Source organism: Vicia villosa, linkage group LG6, assembly GCF_029867415.1.
Source record: "Vicia villosa cultivar HV-30 ecotype Madison, WI linkage group LG6, Vvil1.0, whole genome shotgun sequence".
NCBI classification, from domain to species: domain Eukaryota; kingdom Viridiplantae; phylum Streptophyta; class Magnoliopsida; order Fabales; family Fabaceae; genus Vicia; species Vicia villosa.
In genome coordinates, this window is record NC_081185.1 from 24,097,817 (window position 1) to 24,118,966 (window position 21,150).

Consider the following 21,150-nt stretch of genomic DNA (forward strand, 5'->3'; position numbering starts at 1 on the left):
TTACACCATTTAAACAACAACATGATTATGTATTTATTTGTGTCAGAAAAAATAAAATATAATTATTAAATATGATACAAAAAGCAAAACCGTATACAAATACGGTGTAAGTGTCAACATGCAGTGTAAGGCTAGCATTTCTCTTAAATTATTAATTGAATTAATTGAAGGTGAATTCTTATCTACCCAACTCAAAAAGTTGGGTAAGGTTACCTCTTGTGTAAAATGCTTTGAAAATAACAAACAATTATAATATTTAATAAATAATTAAATGTGTTAAGATTAGGTGGTATCATGTGATTGGTTGAAGGTACAATACCCAACTTTTTGTGATGGGTAGAGAAGTTGTCCCCTTAATTGAATCCAACACTTGATTTGATTTGAAGAAAGAAGAATCTGGAAGCAGCAAAAACCGTGTACACGTGCTTCAACACTATTGGCATTCGTCCCATTATTCTACTCCAAAGGAACCAATAGAACTTTCTAGAATCCTAAAATTCAACTATAAAAATCAAATCAAACACTAATTTTACAAATTCATTCTGCAAATCACAGCTGCGAAATCATAACCCTAACGAACTCTTTTCTCTTTCGCCTCCTCTATTCAAAACCAAACCCTAGCTTTCAAAATCTGTTCGACAATGGCCGGAAAAGGAGAAGGTCCAGCTATCGGAATCGATCTCGGTACAACATACTCCTGCGTTGGAGTATGGCAGCACGATAGGGTCGAGATCATTGCCAATGATCAAGGAAACCGTACGACGCCGTCTTATGTCGCTTTTACCGATAGTGAAAGGTTGATCGGTGATGCCGCCAAGAATCAGGTCGCCATGAACCCAATCAACACCGTCTTCGGTAAGATTTTTAACTTCGCACTGTTACATGCTTGATTTTCATATGAATGTATTTATTTTAATTTTTTTAGGTAAAAAACCCATGATTTTGTTGGATCTATATGGTTTCTTAATGTCATATTGAATACTAGTATAAAGAAAAAGTATTGTTTGATTTTGTTGGATCTAAGTTTGTAACAGGATGATATGCTTGGTTGTTAGTATTTTGTTTTAATCAGTTTGTGTGCTAATTGGTGATTTGAATATCTACATTCTTTAGATGCAAAACCTATAAATTTGTGGGATCTATAGTGATTTATGAATCTGTTCTATTGAATACTAGTATGAAGTAAAAGTATTGTTCAGTTTTAGATTTCTGAATTTACATTATAAGTTGTGTCAATGTGACATACTGATATGATGATATGCTTGGCTGTTAGTATTTTGTTTTATGAGTTTTAACTAGTTTGTGTGCTAATTGGTGATTTGAATTTGTATATACTTTAGATGCAAAACGTTTGATTGGAAGGAGAGTGTCTGATGCTTCTGTTCAGAGTGATTTGAAGCACTGGCCATTCAAGGTTATAGCCGGTGCTGGTGAAAAGCCTATGATTGTGGTTAACTACAAGGGTGAGGACAAGCAATTTTCTGCTGAGGAAATTTCCTCTATGGTGCTCATTAAGATGCGTGAGATTGCTGAGGCTTATCTCGGTTCTACTGTCAAGAATGCTGTTGTTACTGTTCCTGCTTACTTCAATGACTCCCAGCGTCAAGCCACAAAGGATGCTGGTGCCATTGCTGGTTTGAATGTTTTGAGGATAATCAATGAGCCTACTGCTGCAGCTATTGCTTATGGTCTTGACAAAAAGGCAACAAGTGTTGGTGAGAAGAATGTGTTGATCTTTGATTTGGGTGGTGGTACTTTTGATGTGTCACTTCTTACTATTGAAGAGGGTATTTTTGAAGTTAAGGCCACTGCTGGTGATACCCATCTTGGTGGTGAAGATTTTGATAACAGGATGGTTAACCATTTTGTACAAGAGTTTAAGAGGAAGAATAAGAAGGATATTAGTGGAAACCCTAAGGCACTTAGGAGGTTGAGAACTGCTTGTGAGAGAGCGAAGAGAACTCTTTCATCAACTGCACAGACAACCATTGAGATTGATTCTTTGTATGAGGGTGTTGATTTTTACACAACAATCACTCGTGCTAGGTTTGAGGAACTTAACATGGATCTCTTCAGGAAGTGTATGGAGCCTGTGGAGAAGTGTTTGAGGGATGCTAAGATGGACAAGAGCACAGTTCATGATGTTGTTCTTGTTGGTGGTTCCACTAGGATTCCTAAAGTTCAGCAGCTTTTGCAAGACTTCTTCAATGGCAAGGAGCTTTGCAAGAGTATCAACCCTGACGAGGCTGTTGCTTATGGAGCCGCTGTCCAAGCAGCTATTTTGAGTGGCGAAGGTAATGAGAAGGTTCAAGATTTGTTGCTTTTGGATGTCACCCCATTGTCTCTTGGTTTGGAAACTGCTGGTGGTGTCATGACTGTATTGATTCAAAGGAACACAACAATTCCAACCAAGAAGGAGCAAGTTTTCTCTACTTACTCAGACAACCAACCTGGTGTCTTGATCCAAGTATATGAAGGTGAGAGGGCAAGAACAAAAGACAACAACTTGTTGGGTAAATTTGAGCTTTCTGGCATTCCTCCTGCTCCTCGTGGTGTTCCTCAGATCACAGTCTGTTTCGACATTGATGCTAATGGTATCTTGAATGTCTCTGCTGAGGACAAAACAACCGGTCAAAAGAACAAGATCACAATTACCAATGACAAAGGCAGACTCTCAAAGGAAGAGATCGAGAAGATGGTTGAGGAAGCAGAGAAATACAAGGCTGAAGATGAGGAACACAAAAAGAAGGTTGATGCAAAGAATGCTTTGGAAAACTATGCTTACAACATGAGGAACACGATTAAAGATGAAAAAATTGCTTCAAAGCTTTCAGCTGATGACAAGAAAAAGATTGAAGATGCAATTGATGCTTCAATTACTTGGTTGGATAACAACCAATTGGCTGAAGCTGATGAGTTTGAAGATAAGATGAAGGAACTTGAGAGTCTTTGCAATCCAATCATTGCTAAGATGTACCAAGGTGGAGCTGCTCCTGACGTGGGTGGGGATGATGATGAAGTTCCTCCAGCTGCAGGTGGTGCTGGCCCCAAGATTGAAGAAGTCGACTAAGTTGTTGATTAAATTTGGGTTGGGCATTTTGTTCCAGACCCATTTAAGTTTTAATTTTACTTTTGGTTTTATTTTGTTCCGGATCTTTTTAATTTTAATTTGGTTTTAGAATATTTATTGGTCAGTGTTTTGGCAAATTCCTTTCTGATATGGTTACAGTTTTTGTGTTTGATTGTGAAAGTTATATGTATCGATTCTTTTTGGTAATGCAATGAAATAATTTTGCTGGCCATTTCTAGCCACTCATTCTATTTATATCATCTGGACCTTCATTCTAATTTTAAATCACTTAAAGTTAGTACATTGCAAGAATTATTTGTCAAACGGTGAACTATTAAAGGCAAAAGAAAGAATGAATACTATTAATGAGCTCATTCTAATGAGTGACACCACAACAGTTTTCTACCATGATGATTATGTTAATATCTGACAGATTAAAAATGACTCTTGCTGTTACATTCGACTGATACAGCAGAAACCAAAACTAGAAATCTCGATTAGCATTATGCTATGTTTCGATGCTAAAAAAGTAGTAAGAGGAATAACTAGTTTCGATGCTAAAAAAGTAGTAAGAGGAATAACTTTTTAGTTATTTGTTATGAGTGAAAGGAGATAAAAAATGAGAAGAAAGAAAAATATGATATTATGTAATGACGATAATAACATTTGTTTAAAATTGAAGAAAAACTATTTAAGTCTTAAATAATTTTATTTTTATCATTCTTAAGTAATATTTATTTTAATAATTTATATAATTTCAAAATATACCATACTTCACAATTTTGCTTTAAAATATCTTTGCCAAATTTATTTTATCTATATTTAATAACTTAATACAATTAATTATATTATATAAAGGCCGCAAAAATATATATTTTTTTTTAAAAAATAACATTCATTCATGTAAAAAGAATAGAATAATTTGTATCTAAAAGATTTAAATGAGAAAAATGATAAATTGAAGTGGTAATAAGACTGCTCTGTAAAAAAAATATGGTTTTTTCTTTGGCCACCTCTCTACGGGGGTCACCCCCAGTGAAAATCTCAAAATACCCCTGCTTCGGAAATGAACTTCCGAAGCGCTTTTTTATTTTAAAAAATTTCCTTAATTCGGAAGTGCATCTCCGAAAACACCCCATGGGGGGTGCCTTCGGAGATGAACTTCCGAAAACACCTCATGGGGGGTGTCTTCGGAAATGAACTTCCGAATTATGCAGAAACTGTGTTTTTTTTAATGTTTTTTCATAACAGTCTCGCATTTTAATTAAACGCAAACGCCAAATAAAATAAGCAATAGATAAACTGAAAATACTAATATGATAAATAAACAAAAAAAAAAATACTAATCCGATGAAAATAATATATACAATCCGAAAATAATAATAATACTGTGCGGAATATACAATCCGAAATCAAAAAATAAATAAACCCGACCACTACTGGGTATGCCTAACCCTCTCACCCTGGGCCCTCCTCTGCCGCCTGTACCCCGCCGCACGGCCCGCATCAGTGACGATCATCTCCATCACGGCGACTGCCTCTGGACCGCCCTGATCAACGATACCTCGATCCAACGCGTCCCGCCCAAGCATCGATATCCGCTGACAGATCGGCATGAGATCAATGGCGTGATCATCCTCGGCCTGCTGGTTCTCCAGGATCTCCTCGTGTGCTGGCCTAGGAGCGCCGGGAATGTCGGGTCTCAGAAGAGGATGTGACACCCGGTAGAACCATGTGACGTATCCCTCCTCACTGTGCCAGTCCTGGGTGACCCGAGTGAGACGGTACTCCAGCGGTACCACATGATCCTCCCAATGCTCCCATATGGCAGTGAGCTGCACTCGGGTCACAGTGTCGGGAGCAGCCTCAAAGGGTGACCTGGGTATCCGCTGCACGAATCCCAACTGACGCATGCACCGCTCAGGGAGATATCGAACCATGATGCCGGTCCCGCATGCCAACCAGCCTGAATATAGAGCAATGCCGTCAAAGGGGACAATCTGAGCGTAGTCGACGAACGGCCTCCAGGTGACGTCGTCGTGCATCGTGCGGTCCAAGTACAGACGGTATGGTCCCACCGCATCGTTCCCCCTCTGGAGAGCGTATCTGGCGGCCCTGGGCATGGCGTCCACGTACGCAGGATCTATGTGAAAGCCGTGGATGCGGGAGAAGTAGGAGATGATCCAGCTCTGAAACAGAAACAAGATATTGTATTAAAATTAAATACGAAACATATATAAATAAATAAATATGATAATGTATTAAAATAAAACGTACCGTAAGCAGTGTGCAGGATCCGACCAACTGCCTCGTCCTCCAGTTGGAGGCCTCATTCAGCTTCTGGTAGAGATATGCCAGAGTAGCTGACCCCCAGTTCCACTGGTGAACGGTATCCAGGTCCATGAAATAGCGGAGGTAGGCCACGTCGACGTACCTGACACTCTTGTCCACAAAGCATGCAGCGCCTACCACATGCATGTACCAGCACCGGAGAGCGCAGCCGCGGTGGTACTCCCTGAATAGGTCGTTACCCTCCTGCTCGGCCTCGGCCGCCGCGTCCAGGTGGAACTCAAAATAGATGCTCAGTGTAGTGAACCGGACATGAGGCCCATAAGTCGTGACGCACTCAAAGTGAGCAACCTCGTGCGGCAGGCCCAAATAGTGCATCATCCACTCAATGGCCTCGACCCTCTGGATCCTGGAGTGGTCCAACAGCGGCCCCCTAATAGGCAGGTGGAGAAGACACTAGACGTCATGCAAGGTGATCGTCAACTCCCCCACCGGCAAGTGGAAAGAAGACGTCTCCTTGTGCCAGCGCTCCACAAATGCCCCCTGCATGCCGATGCTGATGGTGGTGTACCCGGTCATGCAGAGCCCGCAAAGCCCTGAACCTCGCACATGGTCGTTAAACCACTGAGCTGCTGGTTTAAACAGACCGAAAATCTTCCTGGAGTGGTTCACCATTTTCAATGGCTCTCTCTCCTGTTACAAAAAAAAACAAATAAGCGAGAAATAAACGGTAAAATTATAAAAAATGGTGACAAATAAACGGCTAAGTTAAAAAAAATACCTCTCCCTCCCAGATCCGCCGAGCGACGTGATCCTGGTAGTGAATCAGCAGGGAAGTGTCAAAAGGCCCTCCCGGATAGCTATCCACCTCCTGCTCCTCCTGCTCCTCCTCCTCCCCGACTGGAGGGTCAACATCCGGTATGACCTCCTCCTCCTCCTCATCCTCATCCTCCTCCTCTCGCTGGCGGGAAGAAGATACCCGAGCCAGCCTACTCCTAGAGCCTGAAGCAGATGAACTCTCCACCAAGTCCTGTGGAACGTGCACACGGCGTCCCCGGCCCCGCCCGCGTGTCGACGCCAGCTGCGCCGCCGCCCGCTCGCGTCTAGCCGACGCAGTCTGCGACTCCCTGCCCTGTCTGATGCGTGCTGGTTGGTTGCCTGACATGTTCCTGTAAACAATCGAAATCGATTAATATGCGAGACAAATGAAAAAACAAAAAAAATGCACTTCTGATACAGTTCGGAAGTTCATTTCCGAAACTGGGATGGAGGTGTTTTCGGAAATGAACTTCCGAAACACCCCTGCGCAGAGCTTTTCTGCAACCTACAATGGCAGACCCCAAAATCAAACTTTAAACCTATGTCTACACATTCTAAACATCCTAAATACCAGTACCAACCTAACCTAATACATATTTTCCTATTTGTAAACACCCTAATATCAATTTTAAGCATAGATCTAAAACTCATAATGCTTACCAATTGAAGAGGTTGGAGTGCTTTTTAATGTAGTATAGGAAGCTTGTTGGAGCCTTTGATGTTGCCTTGGAAGTCTTTTAACAAAATTTCGCCTATGGTGTTGTTTGATGTTGGATTAGGGTAAATGAATGCGGGAGGGGGAGTGTTCTGCTTAATCTGCAGAACACGCATTGTTTCGGAAGTTCATTTCCGAAATGCTGTTTTCGGAAATGAACTTCCGAAATGAGACAATTTTTTTAAAAAAAAAGGCGCTTTCGGAGATGAACTTCCGAAAACACCTTTTTTATGCAGTTCGGAAGTTCATGTCCGAAGTCAGGGGTAGTTTGGGTTTTTCACCAGAGGTTAACTAGAAGGTTGGGAGGTTGGCAAAGAAATTTTCAAAAAATATATATTTACAAATTGGGTGTTTTAGTCATTTTGATTGTATTAATGGTTCATGTTTATTTTCTTTGCAATATAGGAAGGAAAGATTATGAGTGTGGGACCCATCAATTTTAAACTTTCATTCCCCTATGACACATATATCAAATGGTGGAAGCACATTTTACTTAAAACTTTCACTCCTTACAACTTTCCATCCTTTCACTTTCATGGGAAACAAACAATGTGTTAGGGACACCATCTGAAATGGTGCTAGCTAATGATTTTGGCAAAATTGAATCTATCATCACATACAACAAAGTATATATACCATAAAAAGTAATACTTGACAACTTGATCAGCGGATACTAATAATCAGTCTGCTCTTGAACATATAAAATCATCTCCAAATTAAACGCACTAGGTTATACCAACTGCACTAGATTAAACTAAGACAATACCAGATAACCACTTCTCCTTAGCTGCATATTCAAAAGCACCACCAAGACCAGAACACACTGACAAAATCCAACGAGAAGTAACCACCAATATATGCTGTTAGTGATCCGCTGTCGCTCGCGGGTCAAAACGAGTAGTTTTCAAAAACGTAGTATAGCGACAATGGCTCAAGTCGTATCGCAAGGATTCTTGATTTTTATTAACTAAAAGCTAAATCGATTAAGGGGGGGTTGGTTTGGTGGTCGAATTACAGAAAAAGCGCTTAAAATAAGTGATTCTGAAAATAAGCTGTTTTGAAATAAGTGATTAAAATGCAAACGAATTCACTGTTTCGGGTTCTACTTATCATCGATTGATACAACTACGATCTCTATCCTATTTGAACACAATATCATTCAACAAGCGTGATCGACATCGTAAGATATATATCCCTATTGCCGGATTAAGCATACGGTTAAAGATATCGCAATTCAACGGTTAAGCAGAGTCGAATTGCGATCAAAATTCAAGAACATGTATCAATCCAAATTGAATCAACAATATTATAAGAAAATCGAATTAAGCAAACAATGATCATATAATATTATTGAAAGGAATAGAAATCTAATTGTAGTTATAACAAACTCAAAGCATTGAACCTGAATACAGTAAATTCGTCCGGATGGTTTAGTTCTCCATAGCAAATCGTGAAAAAGCTCTCTAAAATTCGTGAATGGAAGATGGATGAACAGTAACCGCGGCTGCCTAACCTAAGTCAAAGCCACGACCCGTTTTACAATCCAACTGGGTCAAACATACGACCCAGGCCCAAAACCAATTAACCCGAAACTTAACTAAAGCTAGTGCAGCAACTTCAACGCAAATTCTGGCCCTTCTACAGTCCGATTCTGACTTTGACTCAAACATAAGAATTGTAGCTCTTTCTCTTAGCTTTCCGGCGATTATTAGAACGCCTCAATCGGACTCCTGGAACTCCAGATATGATCGTTTCCGTGCAGACTGTTATTGCTGAAAAATTAATACGAAAAACAAATAAGTGCAAAAATAAAATAAAATATAAAAACATATTAAAACATAAAAATAAATAAAACAAACCGAAGAAATGCTTGAGTACAAACATGGAAGAACGTGCATAAAAATGCACTGATCAAATTCCCCCACACTTGAACTTTTGCACTCCGAGCAAAATGAAAAGAAAGCAGAAAAACATCAACAGTTACTCATCATAGGCTACAGATCTTCTTCGGGTGAGTTTGCATCGATAGGTACTAATCTTGCACACTAAGGACATCGTAAGAACACTAACCACAAATATGCAGACATAAGGCTCCTAAATACACAAACCAATTCAAATCATATTATTATACCATAGCCTAACTTACTCATCCTTTTTGCTCTTTTTCATTCAGGCGCAATCACATTAAGCCCGTTATCTCCACACACTTATAGCAGGACAACCGGTTAGTGACTCTGATCCTTTTGCACGGGGTTCCGGTACTTGCGTGGCATAACCCTTTGCTTACTCAGATGTAGTTGCGGGGGATCGGACCGTAATCCTCCCTACCAAGTTCAGCACCAGAAACCGCTGAACCAACTAACAAAGAGTTTTGAAAACTTTTTTTTTTTAAAGATTACACAACCGTTGGGTTAAGTGACCGGGTGAGGATCACCAAACTTAGAAGGTGTATTACCTTTTTCTTTTCTCTTTTTTTTCTTTTCGGAACATTCACTTATATTCATCGGTTTCCTGCGTAAAGTGTGTGAGAGATGGTGCCGACTGCTGAAATAAACTACTCAAGAGCTGTCAAAGAATGAGAAATTAAGGCTAAAACATAATAACAAATTCAAATCAATTTCCGTATGCAGGAGACTTACGGTGTTAGAACGATATCGATCTTGTGAACTTTTCCCATGTCTCCGCAAACCCGACTCAAATCAGTGTGTAGCCTAAAACTTTCAAGAAGATGCAATTTTTATTGAAATTAAACAAAATACTAACACACAAAAAACAAATAAAACACACAATTTCCTCCCCCACACTTAAACTAAGCATTGTCCTCAATGAAAAGACATTACTAATAAAGTAGAGAGAAGGAAAGAAGGACTCCCTGATCAAGTTGCAGCGTAGTCAGGTGCTTCTAAAGAAAGCTCCTCTATGCTGACATCTTCAGGCACCGGACTTTCATGGAATAACTTCAGCCGCTGCCCGTTAACCTTGAAGACTTTGTCAGTACCTGCACTTTTTATTTCTACTGCACCATGAGGGAAAACATTAGTAACAACAAAGGGGCCAATCCATTTGGATCGAAGTTTCCCAGCCATTAGCTTAAGGCGGGAGTTAAACAGTAAAACCTGTTGGCCCACAGAAAATTCCTTCCTAGAAATCATTTTATCATGGAAGTGCTTGGTTTTCTCTTTATAAATCCTAGAGCTCTCATAAGCCTCTAATCTAAGCTCTTCCAACTGTTGTAATTGGAGTTTTCTTTCAATACCTGCTTGTTGCATCTCCAAATTACAACTCTTCACCGCCCAAAAAGCACGGTGTTCTATCTCAACAGGAAGATGACATGCCTTACCAAAAACAAGTCGATAAGGAGACATCCCAATGGGTGTCTTGAAAGCTGTCCTTTGAGCCCAAAGTGCGTCTTCTAGACGACGGCTCCAGTCTTTCCTGTTTGGCTGCACCATTTTCTCTAAAACCTGTTTGATCTCCCTGTTTGAGATCTCAGCCTGCCCATTAGTCTGTGGGTGATATGCAGTAGAGACTCTGTGCACAACTCCATACTTTCGGAGTAAGGCTTCCATGGTGCGGTTACAGAAATGAGTGCCTTGGTCACTTATGATAGCTCGCGGTATTCCAAACCTGCAAAAGATATTAGACCTGACAAACTCTGCAACAACTTTAGAATCATTAGTCCTAGTGGGGATAGCTTCCACCCACTTTGAAACATAGTCAACAGCAAGCAAAATGTAAAGGAAACCAAATGATACAGGAAAGGGACCCATGAAATCGATCCCCCATACGTCAAATACCTCACAGAAAAGCATAGGCTGTTGAGGCATTTCACTCTTGCGAGTGATGTTGGTACCTGCTATCTGGCACTCTTTACAAGTGCGATAAATCTCAAAAGCGTCCTTAAAAATAGTTGGCCAATAGAAGCCTGAATCAAGGACCTTTCTTGCAGTCCTTTGAGGACCGAAATGTCCGCCGACTTGAGATGCATGAGAAAATTTTAAAATAGATTCAATCTCATTGTCGGGGACACATCTCCTGATTACCTGATCACTACCAAACTTCCATAGATATGGATCATCCCAAACATAATATTTGGCATCACTTTTGAGTTTGTGAACCTGTGATCTAGATGCACCTGTAGGAAAAACACCAGCAACAAGAAAATTAACAATGTCAGCAAACCAAGGTGTAATCCCATGCAAAAGAAACAACTGCTCATCAGGAAAGTCATCCTGAATAGGAAAAGGGTCTTCATCTCTCTCTATCCTGCTCAAGTGGTCAGCCACTAAGTTCTCAGCTCCACTTTTGTCTTTAATCTCGACATTAAACTCTTGGAGCAGCAACATCCACCGAATTAATCTCGGTTTTGCATCCGGCTTCTTCAGCAAGTACTTTAAAGCTGCATGGTCAGTAAAAACAACAACCTTGGAACCTAGCAAATAAGATCTGAATTTGTCAAGAGCAAAAACAATAGCTAGAAGTTCTTTTTCAGTGGTAGTGTAATTAGACTGTGCAGAATCTAAAGTCCTAGAAGCATAGTAAATAACATGGGCAGCCTTGTCAACTCTTTGTGCAAGGACAGCCCCAACTGCATAATTGGAAGCATCACACATAAGCTCAAAAGGAAGTGTCCAATCAGGGGGCTGAATGATGGGAGCAGAGGTCAATGCTTTCTTCAAGAAGTCAAACGCTTGTTTGCATTTGTCATCAAAATCAAAAGTGACGTCATTCTTCAACAAGTTCGACAGCGGAAGAGCTATCTTGCTGAAATCCTTGATGAAACGCCTGTAAAAACCTGCATGACCAAGAAAAGAACGAATCTCGCGAATGCAAGAAGGGTAAGGCAGTGTAGAAATCACATCAATCTTAGCAGGGTCAACAGAAATTCCTTTTTCAGAAATAATATGACCAAGAACAATTCCCTGCTCAACCATAAAATGACACTTTTCATAATTCAACACAAGGTTAGTCTCGATGCATCTTTCTAAAATCAAGCTTAAACTGTTCAAGCATGCATCAAAAGAAGAACCATAAACAGTAAAGTCATCCATAAACACTTCCATGCAATTTTCAATAAAATCAGAGAAAATACTCATCATGCATCGTTGGAAAGTGCCAGGAGCATTGCAGAGGCCAAAAGGCATCTTCCTGTAAGCAAATGTACCGAATGGGCACGTGAAAGTAGTCTTTTCTTGATCTTCAGGTGCAATATGAATCTGAAAGTAACCTGAAAAACCATCAAGAAAACAATAATGTGATTTACCAGCTAGCCGTTCAAGCATCTGGTCAATGAACGGCAAAGGAAAGTGATCCTTTCTAGTAGCCTGGTTCAGTCTCCTGTAATCAATACAAACTCTCCAGCTGTTCTGGACTCTAGTGGGAACAAGTTCATTCTTTTCATTTTTTACCACTGTGAGTCCAGATTTCTTAGGTACAACCTGCACTGGACTTACCCACTTACTGTCAGAGATAGGATAAATGATACCTGCTTGCAAGAGTTTGGTTACCTCTTTCTTTACAACATCAAGAATCAAAGGATTAAGCCTCCTTTGGGGCTGCCTTACTGTTTTCGCTCCATCCTCAAGTAAAATCCTGTGCATGCACATCGAAGGACTAATACCTGGAAGGTCGGCTAATGTCCACCCGATTGCTTTCTTGTGCCTCTTCAATACCTGCAAAAGTCTGTCTTCTTGATTTAAATCAAGGTTAGAAGAGATAATAACAGGAAGTTTTTCATTATGCTCCAAGTAAGCATATTTCAGGTTCCCAGGGAGCTCTTTTAGCTCTAAGGACGGGGGCTGAATGATGGATGGAAGGCTTGGGGCAGCCGGGATGTCAAGAGCATCGACGGCAAAAACAACCTCATCGGTAACAACTTCACCTGTAGGAAATGTATCAGGCTGCAAGGAAGCATCAATCTCAGCACAAAGGACACAAACGTTAGTGTCAGTGCAGTCAGGACATGAATAATCATTATCAAAATCAGAGAGAGATGGAAAATCAAAAGCAAATAATTCAGAATAACTCTCATCAACTAGTTCAGAAATCAACTCAATGTTAAAAACCGAATGCTCCTCCACAGGGTGTTTCATGGCATCGAAGATATTAAATTTTGCGACGATGTCACCAAATTCCATGGACATGGTTCCATCATCAACATCAACTTTTGTCTTCGCCGTTTTCATGAACGGTCTGCCTAAGATAATGGGAGCTCTGCTTGACTTAGTTTCTCCTTCCATGTCCAGAATGTAAAAATCTGCAGGAAAAATTAAATCGTTAACTTGCACGAGGACGTCTTCCACTATGCCGGTGGGACGTGCATTGCTCCTGTTCGCCAGTTGAACGATTAAACCTGTATGCTGCATGGGACCAAGACAAAGGTTATTATAAATAGAAGTAGGCATAACATTAATGCCCGCTCCTAAATCAAGCAAACAGTTATCAAATTTCTTATCCCCGATGGTACAAGGAATAGTAAAAGTTCCCGGGTCCTTGCACTTTTGTGGCAAGACCTGAGAGATGGCCGAAACACTTTGTTCGGGCTGAATGAAAGCAGAGATGCTTCTTCCCAAGTTGACTCTATCACTTCCTTTTACTTTTCTCTTGTTTGTACACAAATCCTTCAGAAACTTTGCATACCTTGGAACCTGCTTAATCACATCAAGAAGCGGAATATTTACCGCTACTTTTCTGAACATATCCAGAATTTCTTTTTCTTTGTCTCCTTCCTCAATTCTTTTATTTTTCAGAACTCTATGTGGGAAAGGAACTGGTGGCACATACTCCTTTTCTTTATTTTTTTCAGTTCCGACCACAACAGAAGAAGGAGAAGAAAGCTCAGCTAGAGGAGGTTCAGAAGAAGAAAGTTCAGAAGTTACCTCAATGATTTTTTTATTTTTTTCAGGGGCTGGTTCTGTAACCTTTCCGGATCTCAAAGAAATAGCGCTCACATTAACATTACCATTCGGATTGACAACAGTTTGTGCTGGAAGTTGGTTCGAACCTTGAGCTTGCATATTATTTATTTGAGTAGCAAGTTGCCCCATCTGTGTGGTCAATGTCTGAATGCTAGTGTCGGTTCTTTGTTGAAACTGAAGGTTGTTCACGGCCATTTGCTTAACAAGATCTTCCAAGGATGGTCCGGAAGTAGTAGCTGGAGGGGTGTGATGTGGCTGGGGTAATGGAACGGTAAGCTGTTGTTGGGAAGGCTGCTGATTTCCATATCGAAGGTTGGGATGATTCCTCCAATTGGGGTGATATTTGTTGGTAGACAAGTCAGGGGTGTTGTTGTACCTGTTCTGGTTGTAAAGGTTGGCTGCGTAAGCTTGAGGCAGCTCGGTAACAGTATCATCTTTCAGAAGAGGACAAGTATCAGTGGGGTGATCATGAGCTGTACAAATACCACATACAGTTGCTGTTTGAGGTTTCGCTACTGCAAGTTGTTTGACTAGAGCGGTCAGCTCATCAAGTCTGGTTTCTAAAGCTCTGTTCGAGGAACCTTGAATTTGATGTACACCCTTGGTCTGGACAGAATTGGTTCGAGTGGTGAACTGCTGGGAGTTTAAGGACATATTTTCAATGAGGGCTCTGGCAACAGCTGGAGTTTTGTCAACAAGTGCTCCACCACTAGCAGCATCAAGAATGTTTCTATCCATAGGTAACAACCCCTCATAAAAGTACTGAATGAGAAGTTGCTCGGTAATCTGATGTTGAGGGCAGCTTGAAACCAACTTCTTGAACCTATCCCAGTATTCAGCCAATGACTCGTTGTCTTGTCTAATGCCACAAATCTCTTTTCGGATTGAAGCAGCTCTAGAGGCAGGAAAGTATCGCTCCAAGAACACTCTCTTCAGAGCATTCCAGCTTGTGATTGAATTCGGTTCAAGATCATATATCCAGTCCTTAGCTGCACCCTGCAAAGAAAAAGGAAAAGCACGAAGTTTGATATGATCTTCAGTGATCCCTTCAGGCTTCAATGGTGTAGAGCACACCACTTGGAATTCCTTCAAATGTTTGTGTGGATCCTCACCTGCAAGACCATTAAACTTTGGCAACAAGTGTATTAAACCCGATTTTAATTCAAAAGGAACAGCAACAGCATCATATTCAATACACAAGCCATTATAATTAACATCAGGGGCTGCAAGTTGCCTCAGAGTTCTATTTTCAGCCATTTCAAAAGCAAGTTCAGAATCAGAATCAAACAAATTATGCAAATAATCAGACTCGGAATCAGACTCAGCTATGGTCGGTGAAGGTGAACTATTGCTAGCCTGGCCTGCTCTACGAAGTGTGTGCAAGGTTCTCTCTACCTCAGGATCAAAAGCAACAAGTTCAGGACAGGAAGACCTAGTAGCCAGGACTAGTGCACAGCAATGCAGCAACAATCGTGAAAATGCCAACTATGTCCCTAAAACAAACACAATGAAGCAAATCGATTAAAAATAATTCAAAAAAATAAACTGACACCGAAAATAATCTAATGACGTAAAAATAGAATTTTGATATTTTTTTCGGAATTTTTCGACTCTATGAAAACAGAAAATAAATCATTAAAAATAGTAAAAAGGCTTTTTTCGCGATTGAAAAAATAGTAAAAAGAACTACCCCACAAGAGTACAAAGTTGCTAAATTAGGGTTCATAGGAGAAAGTCAACAGAACTTTGACCGGCCATAACTTTTACATGGAACATCAAAAATTTCCCGTCTAAACCTCATTTTGAAGGAAATTGAATTCTCTACAATTTTGTCTCTCACAAGCCAAGTCCAAAAATGCTTCATTTGAGAGATATGGATCAAAACATTACAGGTCTTTCTAGAAGCTCGCAAAAAGCTGTTTTTTGTCAGGAGCCATATCATCAAGATAAAATCCTCAAATGGAAAAAAGCTTCCAAAGTGGCTTATAGAGGACATCTGGGGATTTCCAAAAAGTCCTAGATCATCTCCATACGATCAATATTGAATGAGTTATGACAGTCAGAAGTTGGCCAAAAAATTGAAAAATGCATGAAATCCCAAGTGAATAATTTTGTGTTTTTAAGTAATGGACCATGGATTATGGATTACCCACGTGATTTTGAGATCAAAATCGGCCCAAATACTATTTGATACTTATTTTATGATTTTATTATATTTATTTTTGGATTTATTTACTTAAATCCAATATAAATCAAATAAAATAAAAATAAATCAAATTAAATCATGTAAGATATTCCATTCATTAAAACAAGTCCAAATTCATCCCATATGGCCAAATTCACGTGGAAATATGTAGAAAATAGATTGGGGATAAACTTGGAAAGATTTCATGCAAGAATCAAAATCAATTTCTTTTTCAATCAAGCATTGATTCTTTCCTTAAGATTCTAACCTAATTCTCTCATCTATATATATACTCAAGACCATTCAGCATCAAGGGGACGAAAAACCTTGCCTCACAAAGCCCTAGAAAACTCTCCAAAAATATCAAAATTAGGGCACGGGCAAAGAACAAATTTCAGAAGGATTCAAGGACAACCGATCACACCAATCAATTTCTGAGGCATTGCAAGTTGGCGAATGGCAGGTATTTGCTACAAAATTGGTGTAGCTGTTAGGAGTGAATTAATGGTATTTTTATATGTTAAATTAACTACCTTTTGAGCTAAAAGTGAACATATCTTGTGCCTTTTTAAGAAATTCTTTGTAGAATTGAACTCTTTGGGTTTGATGCTAATCTTAGAACAACTTGCATCACTTTGGGTGTTATTTGTGCAGATATTGAAGCTAAGAGGCAAAGACGAAGAAACACGCAGGCGTGGAGCTCTAGAGAGGAAGATTCACAAAGAAGAGTTAAAGGGAGAGCCGCGCCAATAATGGGCGAGACGCGCCAAACTCTCTGCCTTGGGTTCGCGCCGCGCAATTGCGTACCGAGGCGCGGTGGCTGCGTTACAAAGTTAAATTATTATAAATAAGAAGCCCTAGCCCTCATAAGAGGGGATCCTTGGTGAACGAAATTAAAAGAGCAATCCTAATCCAGAACAGCAAACAACATCTGACGGAGAATTCAACATCAATTGAAGACATTCCCTTGATGAAGATGAATCCATCCATGAAACCTTGTTTGTTCTTCATATCTATGGAGAGCTAAATTCTTCTTGTTGAGTTTAAGGTAGTAGTTAACTTATGAATAAACAATACCGTTGATTAATTCTTATGAACAATTGTTTGAATCTATTATCAATAAGAAACCTTGTTTTTATTTTAAATCATTGTGGAGTCTTTGATCGAAAGAAAGGATTCCAACTTTTGCCCTAGGTTACTATATTGATTCAATCTCAATTTGTAGAGATGGAATTGTGATTGGGTTTTCATAATTATCGTTCTTTATTACTATTATCGATATTGATATTTGGAGAGATCGAATCTCATACCGGTAAAAGTTTATCTAATTTGATTTGCAGATATGAAATCATATTTGAGGATAAGTGAAGATAATAAGTCAAATGATTGTTCGAATAAGGATTAATTAATAAATTGTATAGGAATAGGTTAATGAACCCTAGAACTCAACATATTCGTTTACCATTGTTAATCATCTTTAAGCTTTTTATCAGTCAATTATTATTCTGTTAGATGCAATTTGAGAACAAACAAACAAACTCAACTATTTTTCTCACTTAAAATAAACAACTATAGAACGGCAGTAATATTAAACCAATCTCTGTAGATACGATATATACCGAAAATATTTACCCACAAATACTTTCAACAAATTGGCGCCGTTGCCGGGGATTGGTGTCAATATTGCACGCATTGCAATAGTTTTTATTTTGAGTTTTTGTTACTATTTTATTGTGTTGGTTGTTTCACTCGTTTGTTAGTTTTTGCAGAAATTCGTGTATGCGCAGTAAAGTCACCAGTGATCAACTTCTTTTTGATCCCGAGATCGAAAGGACCGCTAGGAGGTTAAACAGCAAAACACGAAGAAGAGCAAACATAGCAAGAGCAAGAGACAACGCAACCGCGACATCATCACAACAACTTGAAACAATTGACGAGTCGCAAGAAGGACTTTTCTTTCACGAACTATTTGTTGAAGAAGAACAGGAAGTTATTATACAACCAACTGTGGTCAACATGGCTGCTACTGGTCCATGTGCAAATAGTCCAAGACTCAACCCGCAGTTCGCTAGAACTGCCGCCAACGGGCGACCGACAGAATTGAAGACCGGTATCATACAATTGATTTGTGCAAGCCCGTTCGCCGGATTGGACCACGAAGATCCGTACACGCATCTTACTCGGTTCTATGAGTTAGCGGGTACCACTGGTGTAGCTCAAGCTGATGAAGAGACACTATTCAAGAGGTTGTTCCCACATTCTCTGTTATCTAAGGCAAAAGATTGGTATCTGGATCAACCCGAAACAGTGATGACTGACTGGAATACCTTAGAAGAAATTTTTTTGGAAAGGTTTTACTCTCAAAACCGATTCTTTGAAGCAAAAACAACAATAGCAGTATTCTCTCAAGGCAGTAATGAATCATCGAATTAAGCATGGGAAAGGTATAAAGCTATGTTGAGAAAGTGTAAAGGACACGGTTTTGCAGAAGTTGATCAAATCCACATGTTCCGTAACGGTCTCACAGCTACAAACAAGACACTCTTGGATGCCACAGCTGGTGGTTCTCTTATTTCCAAGACACCTGCTGAAGCTACTCAGATAATAGAGCGAATGGCTCTGAATGATCGACAGGGAAATCATGATCGAACTGTCAGAGATAAGAAAGCCGGAATTTTGGAATTGAATAACAGTGATGCTCTGCTGGCCCAAAATAAGTTACTAACATCGCAAGTGGAACTTTTGACACAACAAATGTCTAATTTACCACAACAACTCAAGGAGCTGAATGGTGTATCTAATTCTTATCAAGTTGCGAAGTGTGAGTTATGCAAGGGAGAGCATCAGACAGGATTTTTCCCGCCTGTGTTGGAAGAGGAAGTAAATTACATGAACAACAATCAAGGACCAAGGAAGAATCAATATCAGAATCCTCCGTATCAACAAGGGTATCCACCAAGGAATAACAATCAAGGTTATCAACAAAGGCCACATAATCAAGGATATCAACAACAAGCCTTTCAACCTTACACTCAACCGTCGCCACAACAACAAGGAGGACAATCTAAGTTGGAAGAGACCATGAATCAGTTCATACAAGTGGCAATGACAAATCACAAGAATCAAGAAGCAGCTATAAAGAATTTGGAAACTCAAGTGGGACAATTGGCTAAACAAATTGCAGCTAATCAATCAAACGCAACATTCTCAGCCAACACTCAAGAGAATCCAAAAGAGCATTGTAAAGCGGTGGAGACAAGGATTGGGCAAAAAGGAAGTAATAATGAAGTTGAAAAGAATGATGTTGAAGATGATACGGAAGAGAACGCTGAAAAACATGATGGAGAAGATGAAGAATATGAGATTATTGATACTAATGCTGAAGAAGAGAATGTGAATCAAGAAGTTAAAAAGAAAGAAAAGCTGAAAAGAAAAAGCAGTAGAGAAAAGATGGCAAGCAACGTGATACCAAGTCAACATTTGCCATATCCCCATGCTCCATCAAAGAAGGACAACACCAGGCAATATACCAGGTTTATGAGCATCTTCAAACAACTTCACATAAACATACCATTTGCCGAAGCACTAGAATAAATGCCCCAAATATGCTAAGTTTATGAAGAACATGCTCACAAAGAAAAAGGGATACAAGGATGAATCAACTATGATGCTCGACGCCCAATGTAGTGCTATAATCCAAAGAACTACCCCACGAAAGGAATCCGATCCAGGGCGAGTAACCTTACCGATAAATATTGGAAGAAATTTTATTGGTGTTGGGTTAATAGATCTGGGGTCTAGCATCAATTTAATCCCTTTATCTATTGTCAAGAAGTTAGGGAATATTGTGATGAAGCCTACTAAGATGACATTACAGTTAGCCGACAAGTCTATCACCTCACCGTATGGAGTGGTTCAAGATTTGTTAGTGAAAGTAGATAAATTTTTCTTCCCGGTGAATTTTGTGGTTGTAGACATGGAAGAAGATCATGAGGTACCGGTAATCCTAGAAAGGCCATTCATGAAAACCGCCCGAATGATGATTGATATGGATGCTGGGATCATGAAAGTAAGGGTGCAAGATGAAGAGGTAAAGTTTCATCTGTTCAAGGCCAAGAAGCACCCAATGAACAAGATCGATATCTTCCAAATTGATGCAACCAAAAAAGATAACACTCAGCCTCCAAGCTACTTTCAAGTTGGACAAAAGGTGCTCCTGTACAGGTCAAAATTACGATGTTTTCCAGGTAAAGCGACACCAAAATGGTCAGGACCATTGGTAGTAAGAGAGATATGCGACCACGGAGCCGTTATGGTGGAGAATCTTCAGATGAAAGAGAAGAGAACCGTGAATGGAAAACGGTTGAAAGATTATTTTGGGGGAGAGGAGCCAAAGTCACCATTTTTAAGCCCTTGAAAGCATGGACCGTCGAGCTCAAACGACGTTAAACAAAGCGCTTGTTGGGAGGCAACCCAACGTGGTACGAATTTTCTTTCATGTGCTTTATTTTTAGTATGTTTGTTTATATATCATCAGTCGCCATGGCAAACCAAGGGGAAAACAAAAGATTTTTTTTTTTGAAAAACAGCGCGCCTCGCCAGCGAAAGGGCGCGTCGCGGAGCTGGAACAGAAGGTTTGGCGCACCTCGCCACTAAAGGCCGAGGCGCGACAATATGACTTTTCAGTTTTTAAAAACATAGAAATAGGGTTTTAGTAAACCCCACTTCATTTGTTTTCCCCCCACACCGAGCAGCCACAGCCTCCAACGAGCCTCGAGCAAAAATTTCAAAAAATTTTATTCGTTCATCATCTGCATCCCATCCCCAACTCCATTCAAGGTATGTTTCTCCTCCTTTTTGCTTTTCGCATTCACAAAAGAGGGGTTTCGAAACCCTAATAATGGGTAAGTAGATCTAAGTTATTTGAATGGCCAAATCTGGAAACCCTAGGTTAGAAGACTAATTTAAGATGCTCTAGTTGAAGAAACACTGTCGATTGAGTTGTGTATGGATACCCCAATGCACCACAACAGTGCTGTCAAAATTTCGCACACAGTCGCGCCGCGCCACAGACCCGCGAGCCGCGACTGTGTTAATTGCTGCAGTTTTTGTTTCTTATTGAATAATATCGTTTGTGTGGGTGCCGTTATGTTTT

The 21,150-nt window shown here is 39.9% G+C and overlaps 2 protein-coding genes across 3 annotated transcripts; one reads left to right on the forward strand and one right to left on the reverse strand.

Annotated features, from left to right (window-relative positions):
* Positions 1–516: 516 nt before the first annotated feature.
* Positions 517–3,220, forward strand: LOC131609011 (heat shock 70 kDa protein 4-like). 2 transcript variants are annotated; one of them, XM_058880631.1, is made up of 2 exons: positions 517–855; positions 1,341–3,220. In XM_058880631.1, exons 1-2 carry the CDS (start codon positions 642–644, stop codon positions 3,068–3,070), a joined length of 1,944 nt encoding a protein of 647 aa, XP_058736614.1. In that variant the 5' UTR covers positions 517–641; the 3' UTR covers positions 3,071–3,220. The 2 variants fall into 2 exon arrangements, with proteins under 2 accessions (XP_058736614.1, XP_058736615.1); XM_058880632.1 differs by having other exon boundaries at positions 517–850; positions 1,336–3,220.
* A 662-nt stretch (positions 3,221–3,882) lies between these two features.
* Positions 3,883–5,633, reverse strand: LOC131613379 (protein MAINTENANCE OF MERISTEMS-like). The gene is made up of 3 exons (XM_058885053.1): positions 5,348–5,633; positions 4,991–5,259; positions 3,883–3,886 (listed from the first exon to the last, which is right to left on the reverse strand). Exons 1-3 carry the CDS (start codon positions 5,546–5,548, stop codon positions 3,883–3,885), a joined length of 474 nt encoding a protein of 157 aa, XP_058741036.1. The 5' UTR covers positions 5,549–5,633.
* Between the last annotated feature and the right edge of the window lie 15,517 nt (positions 5,634–21,150).

Excerpts from the sequence above, each read along its gene's own strand:
- LOC131609011 (XM_058880631.1), top strand. The coding sequence starts at position 642 with ATGGCCGGAAAAGGAGAAGGTCCAGCTATCGGAATCGATCTCGGTACA. Across the intron at positions 856-1,340 it reads CCCAATCAACACCGTCTTCG|ATGCAAAACGTTTGATTGGA; the intron begins GTAAGATTTTTA and ends TATATACTTTAG.
- LOC131613379 (XM_058885053.1), bottom strand. The coding sequence starts at position 5,548 with ATGCATGTGGTAGGCGCTGCATGCTTTGTGGACAAGAGTGTCAGGTAC. Across the intron at positions 5,260-5,347 it reads GATCCTGCACACTGCTTACG|AGCTGGATCATCTCCTACTT; the intron begins GTACGTTTTATT and ends TTTCTGTTTCAG.